The 20,933-nt window shown below is 37.7% G+C and overlaps 2 protein-coding genes and 1 long non-coding RNA gene across 3 annotated transcripts; 1 reads left to right on the top strand and 2 right to left on the bottom strand.

The window, feature by feature from the left end:
* Nucleotides 1–4,430: 4,430 nt before the first annotated feature.
* Nucleotides 4,431–5,859, bottom strand: LOC106078768 (uncharacterized). The gene is made up of 2 exons (XM_013239776.2): nucleotides 5,758–5,859; nucleotides 4,431–5,023 (listed from the first exon to the last, which is right to left on the bottom strand). Exons 1-2 carry the CDS (start codon nucleotides 5,840–5,842, stop codon nucleotides 4,611–4,613), a joined length of 498 nt encoding a protein of 165 aa, XP_013095230.2. The 5' UTR covers nucleotides 5,843–5,859; the 3' UTR covers nucleotides 4,431–4,610.
* A 22-nt stretch (nucleotides 5,860–5,881) lies between these two features.
* On the bottom strand, nucleotides 5,882–10,779 carry LOC129923390 (uncharacterized). Its single transcript, XR_008775345.1, has 3 exons — nucleotides 10,620–10,779; nucleotides 7,914–8,120; nucleotides 5,882–5,977 (listed from the first exon to the last, which is right to left on the bottom strand). It is a non-coding gene; the product is annotated as an uncharacterized LOC129923390 (long non-coding RNA).
* Nucleotides 10,780–11,549: 770 nt separating this feature from the next.
* LOC129923388 (uncharacterized) lies at nucleotides 11,550–14,786 on the top strand. Its single transcript, XM_056014105.1, has one exon. The coding sequence runs from the start codon at nucleotides 12,118–12,120 to the stop codon at nucleotides 14,767–14,769; it is 2,652 nt and encodes an 883-aa protein (XP_055870080.1). The 5' UTR covers nucleotides 11,550–12,117; the 3' UTR covers nucleotides 14,770–14,786.
* The last annotated feature ends 6,147 nt before the right edge of the window (nucleotides 14,787–20,933 follow it).

The following is a 20,933-nucleotide window of genomic DNA, read 5'->3' as shown; positions in this document are numbered from 1 at the left end:
AGCCACGGCAATGATGCACTTTCAGTGCTCTACTTTCGCAGCGTGTTTGACGCCACAATTGAAGCAGCCGGCAATCATCAGGAGTATTGTACACCACAAGGAAAAATGAATAATTTGGAATAGGATTTAACCCAGCCCAAGATTGGAGGCGGACTTTAAATTCAATCCATTTCCCATGGCTCCGCTCACAGAATTTGGTGAATGTAGATTGCCATTTTAAAGGAAAAGGAGAGGTTTGGTTAGCCCCTTTGGTTACAGTCTTGGACTTTGGTGACTATCGATTGCTTTAGTTTTATATATATATATATATATATATATATATATATATATATATATATATATATATATATATATATATATATATATATATATATATATATATATATATATATATATAATATATATTGTTACGACCCTATTGGCGGCGCAAAAGGGTTAACTCAGGCTCAGCTGACACACACGTGAATCACTCAGGTCAGCGGGGCCATGGACAAGGGACAGTACTACGATTACACGATTACACGCAAATATGACCAATGTTATGGTGATGTGATCGAAAGCCTGCGTGTACGAGTGACACAGTGTGTAGGAAAGCGGCAGTTCAAGACCGGAGAGCGTCGAGACCGGGACTGTTAGTCGGCTATGAAGTCGGTCCTGGTCGAGTCCTCATGTGTTGATGTACAAGTCCAGAAAGAGAGACAGTAGAGTTTTGTACGGTGATGTACAGAGTGACATTTCAGTTGTTGATGTGTTTGATGCCAATTGTCTAGTATTGGCTGTTATCTACTTATTCACTCATTATTAAAGTACCCGATATTGTGGAGCTCTTGTTGTCAAGTTCTTGATGTGTTGATGTGTTGTGTTGAGTTTTAGCAGTGTTTACAGAAGGCCTGATGATTAGGAGAGAGAATCGTAACACTGGTGTCTTGAAGTGGGATTTCCTATGGCTTCTGTAAAACTGCTAGATGAACTGAATCTGAAAGAACTGAAACAAGAGCTGAAATGGCGAGGATTGAAGTACTACGAAAGGAACAACGAAACTCTTAAAGAACGTCTCCGGCAAGCCCTGGTGGATGAAGAGGAAGATCCGAACACGTTCCTCTTTGAACTCGAACCTGATGTGGTAGAGCTCTTGATCACATTTCAAAAACAGATGTTGGCTGGCTTTCAGAATGTGATCAAGGGTGACTCGCAGAAAGAGACAGGTGAAGAAACAAGAGAAGAGACCAATAGCTCAACCAACACTTTTGCTGTAGACGTACCTGATCTGAGTGCCTCCATCAGCCAGACAGAACATGACAACGTTGTGTCTTTCCCCAAGCTCGTAGCTGAGGACATTAAAGACATCTGTCAATCTGCCAGTGTTGATGGGAGGAACTCGAATCCTGGTGGCTGCACCCAGCTGTTTGGCAAGAACTTTGTGTGTCGAGCTTTGCAGGGAGAACGCCAACTCCAAGGAACCCATCGGCAAGGTCTGCACCCAGCAGACGTTTGTCCAGCTGACGAGACCAGAGTGAGAAGCCCTGGTGATGGTGAAGTAAGTGAACTGGAGCCTGATGCTGAAGATGAGGGACCTTCGCAAGTGGAGTTCTGCCAACTTGCTCCACTAGTTTGCCCTCCGGGCAAGCCTGAAGATGATGTTAGCCACAATGTCCCCTCCTGTGAACCTGAAACCCAAACCCCAAGTCTTTCTCTTCAAAGCCCTATGAAGAGACCTGTTAGACCAACGATCTTGGTGACCCCTGTCCTGACATATCCCTCCCCATGTGTTAAGTGGCTGCTCTCAGTAGTGAGCGACCAAAGAAGGCGACGTTTGCTGAGTCCAAAGTGCAGTGCGATGCAACCAAGACGTCAGTGCAACCAGGTGAAGGTCAACTGGAGCAGGAGAAAGAGACATACGCTGACTACAACACAGATGGCTCCATCGAGATGGCAATATAAGCCCATTGTCGCCCCCACCGATAGACCTCCTCCTGCATCGATTCATCTCCACTGCCCATGTCGTGTGATAGATTTTGTCCGGGACGGACAAATCTGAGAAGGGGGCAGTGTTACGACCCTATTGGCGGCGCAAAAGGGTTAACTCAGGCTCAGCTGACACACACGTGAATCACTCAGGTCAGCGGGGCCATGGACAAGGGACAGTACTACGATTACACGATTACACGCAAATATGACCAATGTTATGGTGATGTGATCGAAAGCCTGCATGTACGAGTGACACAGTGTGTAGGAAAGCGGCAGTTCAAGACCGGAGAGCGTCGAGACCGGGACTGTTAGTCGGCTATGAAGTCGGTCCTGGTCGAGTCCTCATGTGTTGATGTACAAGTCCAGAAAGAGAGACAGTAGAGTTTTGTACGGTGATGTACAGAGTGACATTTCAGTTGTTGATGTGTTTGATGCCAATTGTCTAGTATTGGCTGTTATCTACTTATTCACTCATTATTAAAGTACCCGATATTTTGGAGCTCTTGTTGTCAAGTTCTTGATGTGTTGATGTGTTGTGTTGAGTTTTAGCAGTGTTTACAGAAGGCCTGATGATTAGGAGAGAGAATCGTAACAATATATATAGGAATTCGTTGACTGTAGTTTGCTTTAGTTTTATTTTGAACAGTGGCAATGCTGAGCCAAGTGATGGTTGTACATTAAATTTTCCCCTTACAATAAAAAAATTAAAGAAAAAAAAAAAGAGTCTCAAAACTGACCCCCCCCCCCCCCCAAGCTCTTTGCTGGGCGGAATTTCATTTCGATCGACTGAGGGTGTTAGAATCCAGTAGCTCCCCATGGCCACGGCCATGACTCAAATTCAAGAAATAAAAATAATTCATCATGTAATTGGTACGTAACTCGAGTTTTATTTTTCATATTAATGGGTGAAATAAACAGCAGTATTAACAAATAGCGTACAGAGAAAAAACTAGATATTAATATATAAACTATAGCGACTTTCATGTTATATTAATTGTAGAACAATATATTATTTACAAAGTTGTAGTCACTTTTATGAATTAAGATGTGCGACTGAGTGGCGAATACCGCTTCGCTACATGGCGTAGGGGCCCAAGCTCAAAACCCATTTCGAGCTGAGTTGTTTTGGCTGAGCTGTCTAAACACAACACAACACAAATATACGCGTTTTACCACAAAAGGTCAAACTCCCCGGACCCTTAAATGATGGCATATTTATAGCTACGCCACTGCCTCCCCTCAAGGGTACACAAGGTAGATTGGACCAGGACATATTAAGCTTCATGTAGCATGAAAGATATGCTGTAGAACAGTAATGATAGGTCCGTCAATCATTCAATTAGGGCCCTTAGAACTATAATATAGATTTCATAGCAATTGCAGTGCTTTGTTGTTGAATTATACAACAAAAATGTATCACAATGTATATAGATTAAAATAATACATATATAAAATAGATTACATAAAGATGTTATCACATTTGGGGAATGTAAAGCTACTTGTAGACAGACTTGATGTTCGTGAGATTCTATTTCACTATATCTTTATCGTACTGGCCATGTAGGAACATTAGTAAGTCTTTCGAGATTTAAACAAACAATAAGAAAAAAAAAGACGAATGAAAGGTACAAGTGAATAAATACATCTATGAATACATAAAAAAGAATTATGTATTGATGTTAACATAACTTTTTTTAAAACAAAAATGTCTAAGAAAAATCGGAAAAATCTTGGAAGACAACAGCCACCGGCTCCATCGTAACTACGTCAAGTTGTCGCGAAGTGGGCGACTTCTGTCAATCAAGACTAGAACAAAGCGGTAGAAATTATCGTTCGTACATTTCTTGGTCAGACTATATCAACGCCACTCGTTGATCAGGAAACATGAAAAGGATTAAAAGGCCTGTGTGTTGTCTCTCAATGAACTCTTTATGTTGTGTCTGAGTCTGTCCTGTTTATGTGTCTGTTTCTGTTGTTTTGTTTTTATATGAGAAAAGAGTCCATGTAATCACAACACATTTCCATAAGGATCAATAAAGCAGCATAAGTCTTAACTCTTTCTCTCCGTAATTATTTACCATATTCTGGTGGAATCAACGCTGATATCGTCAGTTAGGAGAGAAAGAGTTAAATAAAAAAAATAGTATAAATAACTTCCAGACTTCGCGATCTAAGGGGCAGATGATCTCTTTTTATGGCTACGGTTAATGATAGTATCATCTTGCCTGTAAAACAACCTTTAATTATCAAAAAAAAATATGGTATCTATTATAGTTGGGTGAACTTAGAAGAGCCCTAAAAATACGCAAAGACCTCAGATAGTTTCAAAAGAGAAATTCAAATTGGAACTTATTAAGAAAATCTATAGAAAGCTAGAAAGTTAATAAGGTCTTGATTATTAGAGACTTTTTTCGGGATTAATACCCAGTCCGACTTTATAAATATATATATATATATATATATATATATATATATATATATATATATATATCAGTATGATTCAATCTGTATACATAGACAGTGAAAAAAAATATTAGGTAGTTTTCTAAAAAAAGACTAAATGGACTATTTATTTTTATATGTCTACAGTAAAAGCAAAATCTATTACAATCACATTTCTTCAGATTATTTAGCAGCCTTTTTCACATCGACCAGAGATGTTTGTGTCGCGCTAGTGGCCATAAAAATTTTGGTCTGAACCTGGCTGTAATTTGGAGGGACGTTGGTGTAAACTGGGGTCGGGGTAGTGAAGACCATTTGTTGGGGCTGATAGAAGGGTGCTGTACCCGCGTACCCATTCGCGTTAACATTAGGTGCCATCCCCTGACTCTGACTCCAGAAGCCACGACAATAACGCCTTTTTCAGAGTCTTCCACTTTCGTAGCGTGCTTGACGCCGGAAATGATGCATCCGGCAACCATCAGAAATATACCAGTCACTGCCACAAGGAAGAAGGAATAGCTTGGTGTGGGTTTGAACCCAGATCCTAACTTCGCTTTGTAGTCGACGTAGATCATAATTAGAAAAACCACGCAAGCCGCATCAGCTAACACACCTGAGGATAAAATAATCCTTACTTTAAAACATTGCATACATTTAAATATTTACCTTCATTTTTATACTATTCCTATCTTTTTTGGCGCGACTACCGGCAGACAATAGTTACAACGGTTAATATGCTTGCTTTATATTTTAGGATCTTTTTTTTTTTTTTTTTTTTTCACATTTCTGAAAAGTGTCTTTATTTTATGACAGAGAGTCACTCCAATGCAATCAAAGTAGAAATGTAGACGATGTGAAACATTCAGACGCCCAGTCGTAGAATCGAAAAACTATTTTACGAATGGACTAATGTGTAATATACTCCATCTAGTCACAGGCCTGAAATTGACTATCTAGTCTGAGTAAGGTTGTTGCGAACTCCGAGGATCTCGTGATATGGCACTACACTCTTATCCTACTTTTGGAGATAATGGATTAAAGTCATCTAAGCGCCATTGTGGTCCTGTTTTGGATTATCTCTTTTGTGAGGCGCTATTTGGGGAGAAGAGACATCTAATCCTTCAACGCCATGTCGACTCCATGCAAGAGTCGAGACCAATCGTTATAGAAGACCTCAACACTGGGCTGCAACGTCACAACCTCTGGGCAGTGGAGACCAATAGCTGTTTGCAACGTCGTACGTTGCAAAGAGTTGTAGGTCTCCACTGCCCACTGGTTGCAAAGGGCAAAATACAGTCATCAGAGGTATATTCATGAAGAGTAGCAACATAATGAAAGAAAACTGACCTGCCAGCGTTGAAAACCCTGCGATGATCTTTGGGATGACAGTCATACATTTAGTGATACGACAACAGAAGTCAGCACAGAACATGATACAGCTTAGAAGGCAGCACAGAACATGATACAGCTTAGAAGGCAGCACAGAACATGATACAGCTTAGAAGGCAGCACAAAGAGGCAAAGCTAATCGCTATAATAAGTAGTATAACTATTGCTGTAATGTAGCCTGCAAAACAAAGAAAGTTTTTATTCAAATCATATTCCAAAGTCCATAAAATTGTTTCTTATATCTTATATAATACAGACGTTACTTCAAAAAAGAAGATGATTACGTCCTACGCCTCATGCATTTAGTCATGCAAATTAACCAAGTTTCAAGTTTCAACAATCATTTATTGCTCCTAGTAAAAGATAAATCAATTAAAAACAAGTCTACAAAGACTCAAAATCGGCCCCCAAAGTGGTCCACCCAGGAAGGTACAAAGGCAGGTTTCAATATTTTCAGAAAGAATATCCGAATGAAATTCTTGCAAATGTAAATGACAGAGAAGAATGGAGAAAGAACGTTGACAGATCTTGTGTGGCGCCCCAACAGTCCAGCAGACCAAGGGATAGGTGAAAGTGAAGAAGTACGATGTAAACCTGGCTAAACTAATGTCCAATAATGATTATCTAATTGATCTAATTGTTCTGTAAATGATTAATCTCTTATTCAAAGCCTCAGGATAAAAAAAAAACATTTCAGTTAAATAAAATATATATTTAGAAAATTATCCCCTTTCTTTAGTTCAGTGTTCTGCCGTACGGTGAAAACGAAGTTGTTCACATCATGTTTCGAAAAACAGCCCATTAATTGTTGTTGTTTATTATGTTCCACTTATATGCATGCTAAATAGATTTTTCTCTTTTAAAAAAAGTTGTTTTTTTTCGCAAATATAGTAACTAGTTTGACAAAACTTACTTTTAACTTGGCAATACAAATGAAAAAATAAAATATTTTTTGACAAAAATCTAAAACTGTTTGATAATTATGTCCAAAATATGGTAAACAGTTGTACCCTTTTCTAAATAGCTTCCCGAACAATAGTCAATTAATATTGATAGTCAATAGTTGTAAAAATGGTGAATTTTTATGAAAATTTTAAAAATTAAATTGTTCGCTATTAGAAAAAAAAAAGTAGCCGTTGCTTTGAATGGTCTAAAATATCATGATGTCGGATATTCAAAATCTTTTCTAGTTTACGAGATCTAAACGGTACGGACGAACGGACGGACAGACAGACCACATAAAGCTAATAGCGTCTATTCCCCTTTCGGAGGTCGCTAAAAATCGAATGATTGGTTAATTAAACAGGGGTTATTATTTTTTTAATCGAAAAATGAAATAAATCTTACAGTACTGAGAGTTGCGGCTGTAAATGTGAGGTTCTTCCCACTTAGATTACCTTTTATATTTTGCTTGTTTATAAAGTCTATACCAAAATCAGTCCTTTTTAAACTACATTCCTAGTCTACAGACATCGTATTGTTCGTATAGAAACTTTCACTTACTATTTCACTTACTATTTCACTAACAATTTTACTAGCTATTTCACTTAGCATTCAATTACTATTTCAGCTACTTTTTCACTTACTATTTCACTTAATATTTCACTTACTATCTTAATTACCAGTTCACTAGCTATTTCAATTACTATTTCACTTACTATTTCAATTAGTATTTCACTAACTATTTCACTTAGTGTTTCAATTACTATTTCAATTACTATTTCACTAACTATTTTACTTACTATTTCACTTACTTTTTCCGTTACTATTTCACTAACTATTTCAGTTGCTAGTTTACTTACTATTTCTAATTCCATTTCACTTACTATTTCACTTACTATTTCACTTACTATTTCACTTGCTATTTCACTTGCTATTTCACTTACTATTTCACTTACTATTTCACTTACTATTTCACTTGCTATTTCACTTACTATTTCACTTACTATTTCACTTACTATTTCACTTACTATTTCACTTACTATTTCACTTGCTATTTCACTTACTATTTCACTTACTATTTCACTTACTATTTCACTTACTATTTCACTTACTATTTCACTTGCTATTTCACTTACTATTTCACTTACTATTTCACTTACTATTTCACTTACCATTTCTATCCACAGTATCGTCGGCAGAACTTCTTCCATTAAAACTAAAAGAATATCCGTAATATTCAAACCATCCCTCAGTAAGGAGCCCTACAAAGAGTAGTGCCACTGCTGTCAAATAGATGACAGAGCTGACAATCAAACGGCATTTGTACTTCGGCATGGTTAACTGTCCTCTTCAATCTAGGTCAAGAGATTTTTAAAACTCTACAAAAATGGAAATGCAGACAAATGGTTAAAGTAAAGTGTATGTATTAACAAGGTTAGGTAGAAAGAATGCAATTTGAAAAGTGCTAATTCGAATCCTAATATATGACTGTTCTATAGTTTCTTTATCTATCAATTCACTGATCAATCAATCAATCAATATATATATATATATATCATGGGCGTAGCCAGGATTTTTTTTCGGGGGGGGTTTGGGGGGGGATTTTTTTCTCCCCCCCCCCCACGACCCCCCCCCCCCGCGAAATTTTCTTTTTACATGTATTTATGTGTGTGTGTGTGTGTACATAATCTTTATTGCATTCTGACTCTTCATTCTTTCGGAAGACGTTTATTGTGCCCTAGAATAGGTTCTTCCATGAGTTAGTGGAAAAATTGTAGATTCCCCGCAAATACTAGCAAGGGGGTCTGGGGGAGCGCTAGGAGCTCCCCCAGCTTGGTGCGAAGCCCCGCCGCCAAGCACTATTTCTGGTATTGAAAGCCAACAAAATGCATATTCTGAGGTATCTACAGTGCATTTTCCTGCTATTAAAAAGTTTTATTTCAAAAACCTAATGTGCTATCCTTACTGACTTAGACCCTCCAGCGCCGTTTGGCGCATTTGCTGTCAAGCTGTTTCCATAAAATTGTAGATTCCCTACCATTACTAGCAATGGGGTCTGGGGAGCGCTAGCACGGGGCGAAGCCCCGCCGCCAAGCACTATTCCTGGTATTGAAAGCCAACAAAATGCATATTCTGAGGTATCTACAGTGCATTTTCCTGCTATTAAAAAGTTTTATTTCAAAAACCTAATGTGCTATTCTTACAGACTTAGACCCTACCGCGCCGTTCGGAGCATTTGACGTCAAGCTGTTTCCATAAAAATCTGTCACTGGTAATGTCTAAAGCCTCTTCCCACCTGCCATGAGGACCTCAATGAATGAGTGGCGTCAAGTTGTACTAGGATATCATTGCAACTCTTCTTATGCGTAATCCATTTTGTCGGAGAACATGTCCCGCAAACCTCATGCGTCGCTCTCTCACAATCTTACTAAAGGGTCGACTCCCAGTTCGGCATAGGATTTCCTTGATTTAAACCCGATCTCTATAACGGACTTCTAAAATCTGTCTTAGCCATCTTTGTTGAGCCACTGTACATTTAGTATTATTCAATTTCGGCAGATGACTATTCACTGCAGTTTATTAAGGGAGCCCTGCCACTGATAAAAATGTGTAACCATTCTTGAATATGCTCTTGGAATTAAGTGACTGTAGTTTGCTTTAGATTTTATATCCAAAAGAGAATTTTTTTCGTCAAAATCATCTGTTGGGGGTTTTCCACCTCAAAATGCTCTGTAGGGGGATCTTAAACTCAAAACCATCTGGAGGTGTTTTAAACTTTAAACAAACGCCATCTGTAGAAGAGGGGTTTAAACTCAAAACCCCCGATTGGATTGGCTACGCTCAAATAATTTTAGTGTGTAATTTGCTTTTTTTTTTATATTGAAGAGGTATTTTTAGCATTAAACCCCTCTGAATGGGGGTTTAAACTCAAAACCCCTTTTGGCAACGCTCATAGCATTTTGAGTGCGTAATTTGCTTTTTTTCTTACACTGAAGATGTATTTTTTAGCCTCAAACTCTTCTGGCGGGGGGTTTAAACTCAAAACCCCTTTGGCTGCGTTCATAGATTTTAGTGTGAGTAATTTGCTTTTATTTATATTGAAGAGGTACTTTTTAGCTTCAAACTCCACTGGAGGGGAGTTTAATCTCAAAACCCCTTTGACTACACACAAAACATTTTGAGTGTATAATTTGCTTTGTTTTTATTATTAAAGAGGTATTTTTTACTTTCAAACCCCGCTGAAGTGGGGTTTAAACTAAAAACTAAGTCAAAACCCATTTAGCTACGCTCATAACATTTTGAGTGCGTAATTAACTTTTTTTTTATATTGAAGAGGGGGTTTATCGTAAATTTTGGAGGGGGTTTTAAAATAAAAATCTCCCTTAACTGTGCTCTTGGAATTAGGAGATTTTCGTTTGCATTTTTGTTTTGTTTTGTTTTATAGAAGAGGGGGGGGGTTAACTGCAAAAACCCCTAGTAGGGGGTTTTAAACTCAAAACCCCTGGTAGGGGTTTTTAAACTCTAACCCCCCCTGGTAGGGGGTTTTAAATTCAAAACCCCATTGGTTGTGCTGGGGCAATTGATGGTTTAGTATTAAAATCTCACCTAAAATAAACAAAATCAAAGCAAAAAAATCATTTACTAAATTCCGATCCCCCCCAAGGGGGGGGGATTTCATTTCGGGGGGGGTTTGAACCCCAAAACCCCCCCCCCTGGCTACGCCCATGATATATATATATATGTATATATATATATATATATATATATATATATATATATATATATATATATATATATCCTAATCTCTCTATCTATCTATTTATTTATTTATATGTATATGAGAAAAAATCAGTTTAAGATATATCTATAAAATTTACGTTTGATATTATGTGTAGTGCTTGAGATCATAGTTTTGTGTTGTCAAATATGTTTAAACCACAGCCCTGAGGAAACTCCTTTCAATGATTGCACAACATATATATACTCCTTTCTCTGGAACTGGCTGGTGCAACAAAATGCACATTTAGGTACTAAAATAAAAAAGGTTCAAATGCGCATGACAATTTTTGTTTTTAAATTGTACCGTGGCAACATTTCCTGTATAAATGTTTTAGGAACATACTGGAAGTAGGGGCCAGGTGTTTTACTTTCTTGTTCAAGAAAAGCACTTTTCAATAAGGTGTAACTTCTAACCGTAAACAAGTACAATTTCGATACAAGCGTTGATTTTATTCTCTCCCCTCTCTCTCTCTCTCTCTCTTTCCTCTCTTCGGTTAGTACGAGCTCGTTTCATCTTTTTTTATAAACAAATGTATAATATCAAATAGTATTTAAAACAAGTAACATAAATTTGTTTTCTTTTAAAGATAATTTCTCCTTCAAAAGGGAGATAACTAATTGTAAGAGCGATTACTTTTCTCTCAACAACTTTTGAATAATATATTTAAAAAAAAACAACAACATAAAACCATTATAGTGGCTAATCAAGAACCGCGTTCATGGTAATAAAGATATAGCGCTGCTGAGCGGTAAAGTGCTTGGCTTCCGAACCCGGGGTCCTGGGTTTGAATCCTGGTGAAGGCTGGGATTTTTTTTTATTTCGGGATCTTAGGGCGCTTCTGAGTCCACCCAGCTCTAATGGGTACCTGACAGTAGTTGGGCAAAAGTAAAAACGGTTGGTCGTTGTGTTGGCCACATGACACCCTCGTTAACCGTGGGCCACATAAACAGTTGACCCTTACATCATCTTCCTTATAGATCACAAGGTCTAATATGGGAACTTTAATTTTTTTTTCATTAGCGGTGTGGTGATTGTGTTTGTATAGACCATTGTTGACAACACCTTATAGAACCTTGGTTGTAAGATGTGAGGATTTCTATGTTTATTTATTGTATTTATTATTATTCCATTGGTTGACTAGGTAAAGCGGGGTGACGGCCCTTGGGGTTTTGTTATTGTTGACAGAGGACCGGAGTTTTGTGATAGCGTAGTAGGAACCATTATAAGGCAGTTTGATAGTTAATGTATATTTAGGAATTCAGCCTTTGTTGGCGTTATCTACAGTTATAATTTATTCTTATTTCTTTATTAAATATTTCTTATTCCTAACGCATCCCTGGTGTTCTTGAAGTATTGCATATGTAATGTATACATGTCAAAGTCATAGGCTACAAATTCACAACAATCACAACAATGGTGGAGCAGCAAGTGTGTCAACAAGTTGACAGGTGAACTATTTCATCATTATAGTTGTTATCTATTATCTTCTGGTCAGCAGTAAGCTCTACTGACTTCAAATATAGAGCTGGGAAATCAAGTAACTCAGGGACTAAAAGGCTTGTCGTAAAGTATAAGAACAAACCTACGTCCATAAAATGGCCGAGAAAGTATACGGTGACCTACTAAAACTATATGAAACGGGGAAGAGTCTTGGCTACCAAAGAGAAGAATTGGACGAGTGGGTTGCTAAAATCATAAAACAGAATGAGGAGAGAGATGCTAGAATGGAAGAGAGGAAAGAAAGAGAAGAAGAAAGGAAAGAAAAGGCGAAAGTAGAAGAAGAAGAAAGGAAACAAAGGGCGAAAGTAGAAGAAGAAGAAAGGAAACAAAGGGCGAAAGTAGAAGAAGAAGAAAGGAAACAAAGGGCGAAAGTAGAAGAAGAAGAAAGGAAACAAAGGGCGAAAGTAGAAGAAGAAAAGGCGAAAATAGAAGAACGGAAGATGGCAATGCAGGAAGAAGAGATGAGATTTAAATGGAAACTAGAAGAGGACCAAGTAGCGGCCAAAATAAAAAGAGACGACGAGGAATCGAAGGCCAAAATTGCCGCAATCGAAAAAGAGAGTAAAGCAAAGGATGTAGAGGAGCAGGAAAATAGAGACACGAGGAAAAGAAACACGCCCCAAACAAAGAGACAAAAATTCGTGGAAGGCACGGATAAGATGGATGCATTTATCAACAGATTTGAAATGCTGATGAAACTTGAAAAAGAACCACAACACGAATGGGCCATACAACTTCTCAGTTTGGTCGGAGGAAAGGCCCTCGATGCACTACAAGTCCTAAGCGATGACGGGGTAGCAAACTATGCCATCCTCAAGAAAACATTACTTGATTTCTATCAATACAGCGAAGACGACTACCGACAGAAGTTTCATGAGCTAAAACCACCATCAGACGGCAACATGAAGCAATTTGTTTCTGATGTGAAAATAACGTTCGAAAAATGGGTTCAAGCGTCTGGAATTGAAGAATCGTTCGAGAATCTGAAGCAGTTTATCATCGTGGACAAAATCGTATCAACTGCTGGGAAGCATTTGTTTGCTTTCCTACAGGAAAGAAAACCGAGAAGTGTGGAGACCGTTATGGAACTGTGTCAAACTTATGTAGCAGCACATCCGGGCGAAATACTACAAAAGGTTGAAAACAGTGAAGAAATCGAATTTGCCGCCACAACAGTCCCTACAGCAGCACGATTTACAAGGAAAGAAACAGCACAACAACGTAGCCCACCACAAGACAGAGATATACAGAGATATACAGAGAGAGAACAAAATGATTATAGACCAAATCAGTCATCGGCCCAGAGAAATGAAGTGAGATGCTTTAACTGTAGGAAAATAGGACACATAGCGAAGTACTGTAGAGAGGCAAGGCGAAGAGAATACTGGAAGAATGATGTTGTAGCTCACGTAGGAGGCTTAGCAGAGAGTCTTTCACCGTACGTTACCCCTGCAATAGTTAACGGGAATCACATCCTTTCCCTACGCGACACAGGGGCCACGAAATGTGTACTTCTAGCAAAACTTGTGAGTCCCCATCAGTACACCAAAAGACAATGCAAAGTACAAGGTTTTGGAGGGCAGGTCAAAAGTTACCCGACCGCTATAGTACACATTAACTCCCCTTATTTCAATAAAACAGTTGAAGCTATAGTTGTTGATAATGGACCATTCGATTTGTTGATAGGAAATGTTCCAAACATAGAATTTCCAAAAGAGGCTCAGATCAACAGTTGGAAAGAATTGTATAACTGGAAGTTACCTCAACAAGATGATTGTATGCAGATGCAACAACAAATGGCACAAAACCCCAACCGAAAAGAAGTACAGATCCCTAGCCAGACAAGTCCTATAGAAACCATACAGCAAGTTGAAACCAGACAACAAAAATTGAAACGAGAACAGGAAAGTTCTGGCGATGACCTCCTGAACAGAACTAGAAGAGACGATAGTGACGAAACGCCTGGGGGTGACACTATGACAGAGAAATGCAATCCAGAAAAATTTCAAGAAGCTCAAAAGAAAGACCCCACTCTGACTAAAATTTTTAATTTGGCAAAGAAAGGAACAGTAGCAAGCACGAAGAGAAGTAAAAAAGAATTCATAATAAAACAAGGCACCTTAATTAGAAAATATACCGATCAAAGGGGTGAATTCAAACAATTAGTAACACCCAAGGAATACAGATTAATGATACTACAGCAAGGTCACGATCTATCAGTAGCTGGACATATGGGTCGCGCAAAAACAAAACAAAGAATCCAACACTCCTTCTATTGGCCTGGCATGGACAAAGATATTGCTAAATATGTGTCATCCTGCAAAATATGCATGGACATGAGGAAAAACAAACCGAGACCAGCTCCTATACAGAGAACAGATCTAGCATGTAGACCTTTCGAGAAAATTGCAGTTGATATTATAGGACCGACAGCCACAATGTCAAAAAGGGGTCACAGGTATATCCTAACAATTGTAGATTTCGCTACACGATGGGCAGAAGCATATCCTTTGAAAAAGGCTACAGCAGAAGAAACAGCTGGAGCTTTGCTGAACTTGTTCACTAGAATTGGGTTCCCGGATACTATCCTAAGCGATAGAGGGGTACAGTTCACAGCAAACCTTACTCGTCACATTACGAACACCCTAGGGATAAAGCAGTGTTTCACGACCCCCTACTGCCCCCAGAGCAATGGGGTCTGCGAACGACTAAACGGGACTGTAAAAACCATGTTAGAAAAGGCTTAAGTAGGTAGAGAAGAGGACTGGGACTTATTTTTACCTTGTGTACTTTTTGCATACAGGGAAGTTCCTCAAAATAGTACTGGGTTCTCACCATTTGAGCTAATTTATGGAGCGAACCCAAGGGGGCCGCTCCAAATATTGAAATCTCTACTCTACAAGAAGGATCTAGATGAAGATAGAAGAAACTCGCTAGAGGCCATAGTTAACCTTAGAGACCGAATAATTCGAGCTTGTCATATCGCAAAAGAATCACTCAACGACAAAGGAATAGAAACAAGACAAAGAGTGAATAGAAATAGGAGATTAAGAACATTTAAAGTTGGTGAAGAAGTTCGTGTGTTGCTACCAGATAAGAACAAAATGGAACTATCGTGGAGAGGGCCATTTAAAATCACAAGGAAAATGAACAATGTAGATTACGAGATTGAAGTCAATGGAAAAAAGAAAATATTTCACATTAATATTTTATCCCCATATCATTTGAGACCCAGTGAATTGATCAATGAAACCCATCAAGCAGAAACCATAAATGTTGCTATGATTTCTGAAGAAGATAATGATAATGAGAATACGCTACCTACATTCACAACAAATGCAGAAAACTGGACATGTGTAAAAATCGGCAACGTAGCGGAAGAGAAGAAAAACCAAATCAAGGCAATCCTACAAAAGTATGAGAAAGTATTAACCCACGTGCCGGGAAAGACAACAACCATAGCCCATGACATCACCACTACGGGAGACAAACCAAGAAAGGTAATCCGCTACAACTTGCCACTAAATTACAGAGAAGCGATTAGAAAGGAGATAGATGAACTTACAAGTCTGGGAATTATCGAAAGATCGAAATCCCCATTTGCAGCTCCAGTAGTAATGGTCAAGAAAAAAAACGGAGAAACCAGAATGTGCGTAGACTATCGTCAATTAAACAGCATTACAGATTTAGACGCAGAACCCATGCCCAACCCAGAGGACTTGTTTGCTACTTTAGCTAATGCCAAAATATTTAGTAAGCTAGACCTTGCAAAAGGTTACTATCAGATTCCAGTAGCCGAAAGTGCACGCCACCTAACGGCATTTTCTACTCCATTTGGACTATACCAATGGAAGTATATGCCATTCGGCCTGGTGAATGCTCCTGCAACATTCAACAGACTTATGAGAATAGTTCTGGCAGGCCATAAAAATGTGATCGCATATATGGATGATATATGTGTGTATAGTGAGAACTGGCAGGAACATGTGGAAGCTTTAGAGTCAATCTTGAACACCCTTCAACGACATGGTCTAACTGCTCGACCAAGTAAACTAGAACTTGCTACAGATACTATTGAATTTCTAGGCCATGACATAAGATATGGACAATTAATACCAAAGGGAAACACCATACAACGAATCCTAGAAATTGAGACTCCAAAGAACGTAAAGGACGTTAAGAGATTAATCGGTTTGGTTAACTTTTACAGGAAATACATTCCTAACTGTGCAGAAATGATGACACCCTTAACGGATTTGACAAAAACTAAGAACGGTAAAACGGAACGTAGGCAGAATAACACACAGAGGAAAATTGAGTGGGACCAACATTGCGAGGAATCTGTGCAAGAAATAAAACAAGTATTCCAATCGGAACCTATCCTACAACTACCAGACCTGTCAAAGACATTTACCTTAGCAACCGATGCGTCGTCTACGGGGATTGGAGCGTGCTTACTGCAGGAACATGAGGGCAATCTCCATCCCGTATGTTACATCAGCCGTAAGCTGACGGACACAGAGCAACGATATGCAGTTGTAGAAAGAGAATGCCTAGCCATCGTCTGGGCCACCGCTAAACTTGCTAGATATCTATTAGGCAAGTCGTTCATTCTCCAAACTGACCATGCACCCCTCAAAGCGCTGAACGGTCGCAAATTAAACAATGGAAGAATGGCCCGTTGGGCATTAAAACTGTCTGACTTTCAATATGACGTCAAACACGTGGAAGGGGTAGACAACGTCATCGCAGACACTCTGTCAAGGTTGGAAAATAGTGAGACCTTATAGTTGAGGAACTAAAAGAACGGTGTGAGGGCTGACCCCACATTGTGGAAATGGTGAGACTGTTACGCATCGACTTTCGTTATTGAGCCTCATAGTGGGGGACCTTAGAAAGAGCTTCATAAGACATATTCCACTGGCCTTAAGCCTGCAAAGTCAGTGATATCGAGAATGATGTTGAAGTTGTTGAATTGTTTAATGTACTCAGAGACGACCTAACTATAGACTAAATGTCCTGTTTTATAATTACGCTACTCTAAGGCTAAATGTAAAGAAATGAATGTGCTAATTCTTTTCTCTCAAATTGCCACCAGTCCTATCGACAACCCTGTTGATTTAAATTTGAATTGTTACATTCTTTTTCTCCTACATTAGTTGTCTTTGATGTGGAGAATTTAATTTGGTGATATTGTAACTAAGGGATGTATTTGGGAAATGTAGAATCGTGGATCTGTGTGTATTTTTTTTCTCCATTTCACTCTTTCTTTACGCTATTAATAAGTTATATTAATAGCTTATTTTGGTAAGGGGGGAATGTGGTGATTGTGTTTGTATAGACCATTGTTGACAACACCTTATAGAACCTTGGTTGTAAGATGTGAGGATTTCTATGTTTATTTATTGTATTTATTATTATTCCATTGGTTGACTAGGTAAAGCGGGGTGACGGCCCTTGGGGTTTTGTTATTGTTGACAGAGGACCGGAGTTTTGTGATAGCGTAGTAGGAACCATTATAAGGCAGTTTGATAGTTAATGTATATTTAGGAATTCAGCCTTTGTTGGCGTTATCTACAGTTATAATTTATTCTTATTTCTTTATTAAATATTTCTTATTCCTAACGCATCCCTGGTGTTCTTGAAGTATTGCATATGTGATGTATACATGTCAAAGTCATAGGCTACAAATTCACAACAATCACAACAAGCGGTTTTCAAGAACCGCGGCCACCCACCGACCCAATTTCCATGAATATGCAAGCAGAATAGGGGCATGGTAATAAAGATAGAACAATTATATTTTTACCTTTGTAGAGTCAACTGAAGAGTCTAATGTGTTTAAACGACAATCTTTATTTTACAAAACTTCAACTATTTCAATGTGTCTGATTTATAAAAAAATCATACACGTTATCTCTCCCAACACCCAATCTCTGATCAAGCTGAAATCTTACACATTTATTTCGGTTACTGACACCAAAAGAATCAATTTAAACAAGGTTACAAAGACAGTTTGTGCGGAAACAAACTCAAAATTGCTAGAGTCTTCACCAAGATTTGAACACGGGACTTCCGGTTTCAAGTTCTTTACCCCTCAGCCACAGCATTTCCATATATTCATTTAGCGTATAATTATACTTTTAAAAATAATAATTATTAACATTATCCATCATTCAAAATTAATAGCATGTTACATTTAATAAATTGTAGCTAAAAAAAGTATTGCATACTGTCACCTCTCTCATAGACTGTGACCTCTTAGGGTTTATTACCTACCTTGAACTATCCCTTAGCGACTTAGTCTGTTGAACCGTTGGGGCACCACATACGATCTGCTCATCCTCTCTTTATTGCTCTCTGTCTTAGATAGAATGTATTTCAATGACAGACCATTCGTTTGTGCTGTTTTCCTTTCCTGTTACTGTTCACTGCAGGAAGGTCTTTGCGAGAACTGAGTATCCTGTGATATAACCTTAGATTTTAAGCTTGCGTTTTTTTGATAGACGTTAGCGAGCCATCATGGAGTCCGATAGCTGTTTTACACATGTTTTAATCTCTTCATTAGAGATGCTTTCTTTGTAAGTGATACCTGGAATCTTTCTGTAGCATCTCAATTCTATTGCTAGGATCTTCCTTTCTAGATAAGCAGTCAGCGTCCAAGACTCACAAGCTCACTCACTCCCCATTGATATCAGACAGACAACATGCTACACTGCATTCAAGAAGAACATTAAGACCTATCTGTTTAAAACTTTTGTTTTAGATTAGTTTGTCATTTTAGCTCTCGTCTTTGCGTGTAATGTTTTGTGTGTAATGTTTTCACAGTGTTTCACATACATTTTGTTTGTTAACAGCGATCTGTAAATAAAATTATTATTATTATTATTATTATTATTAAGCATATAAGAATGAGGCGTGACCGCGGAGCACATCAGTCTATTTTTAGTTTTGTAAATGCAAATGGGATCAGAAATAGCAATCACATCTTATTGGCTACTTTTTGCCTGGTTCTGTTATAGTCTATGTCTATTACAGTCTATGTCTATTACAGTCTATGTCTATTACAGTCTATGTCTATTACAGTCTATGTCTATTACAGTCTATGTCTATTACAATTAATAATTAATAGACTAAAGAAGCTTTGTAAACAGAAGGAAAACCTATATAGAAAATTTAAAGAAACTAATGCAGAAAGAGTTTACAAAAAGTATATAAAAATTAAACACTTAACCCAAAAAGTAAGCAGACAGCTGCAGAGTGAATACATAAACAATGTAATATCTAAAGACAACAACAAAAACCTATGGTCATACATTAAGTCTAAGAAAATGGAAACAACAGGCGTAGCGCCATTAAAAGATGAACATAACATAATACATAATGATAATGAAACTAAAGCAAACATTCTAAACAAATACTTTGCATCAGCATTCTCAGCCCCAGGAGACAAAGACATATTACTGAATTTGAACCAAGTAGACAACATAGAAAATATAGTAGTACAAGAAAATGGAATTCAAAAACTATTAGCCAACACCAAACCAAATAAAGCTTCTGGACCTGATGGTATTCCAGCTAGATTACTCAAAGAACTAAGTAATGAGCTAGCACCAGTGTTCAAAATACTCTTTCAGGCTTCACTTAACCAGGGCAGAGTACCAAAGGACTGGAAAGAAGCTAATGTCACCCCCCTATTTAAAAAAGGAGAAAAATCTGACCCAGGAAACTACAGACCAGTATCACTTACCAGCATTACATGTAAAATCCTAGAACACATAATATGTAGCAACATTATAAACCACTTAGACAAACATAATGTCCTCACACCATACCAACATGGCTTTAGGAAATATAGATCATGTGAAACACAACTAATAGGACTAATTGATGATTTTTCAAAAGGTTTAGATAATAGTGAACAAATAGACGCTATCTTACTAGATTTTTCTAAGGCTTTTGACAAAGTTCACCACGATAGTTTGCTTAAAAAATTAAAATATTTCGGCATTAATGGTCCACTGCATCAGTGGATTAAAGATTTTCTGATAGGGAGAGAACAAACTGTAATAATAAATGGCTCTAAATCAACACCGATAACAGTAAACTCAGGTGTACCTCAAGGAACAGTCTTGGGTCCACTACTATTTTTAATTTACATAAATGATTTACCAAATTGCATTACTTCAGGAACAAAAGTCAGATTATTTGCAGACGATTGCATAATATATAGAACAATAAAAACAACACAAGACACAGATATTTTACAAAGAGAATTAGATGAATTACAGAAATGGGAATCAAATTGGAGCATGTCTTTCCACCCAGAAAAATGTCAGTTGTTAAGAGTAACAAAAAAACTAAAACAAATTAATTCCACTTATCTTATTCATGGCAAACCAGTAACACAGACTAAAAACGCAAAATACCTAGGTGTTATAATAAATGAAAAACTGTCATGGAATCCACATATTGATGAAACTACAAAAAAATCAAACAAAGCATTAGGATTTATTAAAAGAAATTTCTATAAATCAAATAAGAACATAAAACTAAAATGTTATTTAACCTTGGTTAGGCCAATAATAGAATATGCATCCTCTGTTTGGGACCCCTCAACTCAAGAAAACATTAAGAAACTAGAACAGACACAAAATAGAGCAGTGCGATTCATAACAAACGAATATTCACATTTGACTAAAGTAACACCTTTAGTAAAATCACTAAATTTAGAAAGCCTTCAGGACAGAAGGCTCAAAAGTAAAGTAGCAATAATACATAAAACACTGAACCATAATCTTCAAATACAAAAACAAAATTTAATAAAATACTCTGAAAGACACAAAGATAAAGGCACATTCCTCGTCCCATATGCTAGGACAAATTTGTACAAGTGCTCCTTCTTTCCTAG

This window comes from Biomphalaria glabrata, chromosome 16 (assembly GCF_947242115.1).
Source record: "Biomphalaria glabrata chromosome 16, xgBioGlab47.1, whole genome shotgun sequence".
Classification (NCBI taxonomy): Eukaryota; Metazoa; Mollusca; class Gastropoda; family Planorbidae; genus Biomphalaria; species Biomphalaria glabrata.
The sequence above is the reverse complement of the archived record's forward strand: the minus strand, read 5'-3'. Positions and strand labels throughout refer to the sequence as shown.

Coding starts and splice junctions, on each gene's coding strand:
- LOC106078768 (XM_013239776.2), bottom strand. CDS start 5,842: ATGTTCTGTGCTGACTTCTGTTGTCGTATCACTAAATGTATGACTGTC. Junction 5,024..5,757: donor AGGGTTTTCAACGCTGGCAG/GTCAGTTTTCTT, acceptor TTTTATCCTCAG/GTGTGTTAGCTGATGCGGCT.
- LOC129923388 (XM_056014105.1), top strand. CDS start 12,118: ATGGCCGAGAAAGTATACGGTGACCTACTAAAACTATATGAAACGGGG.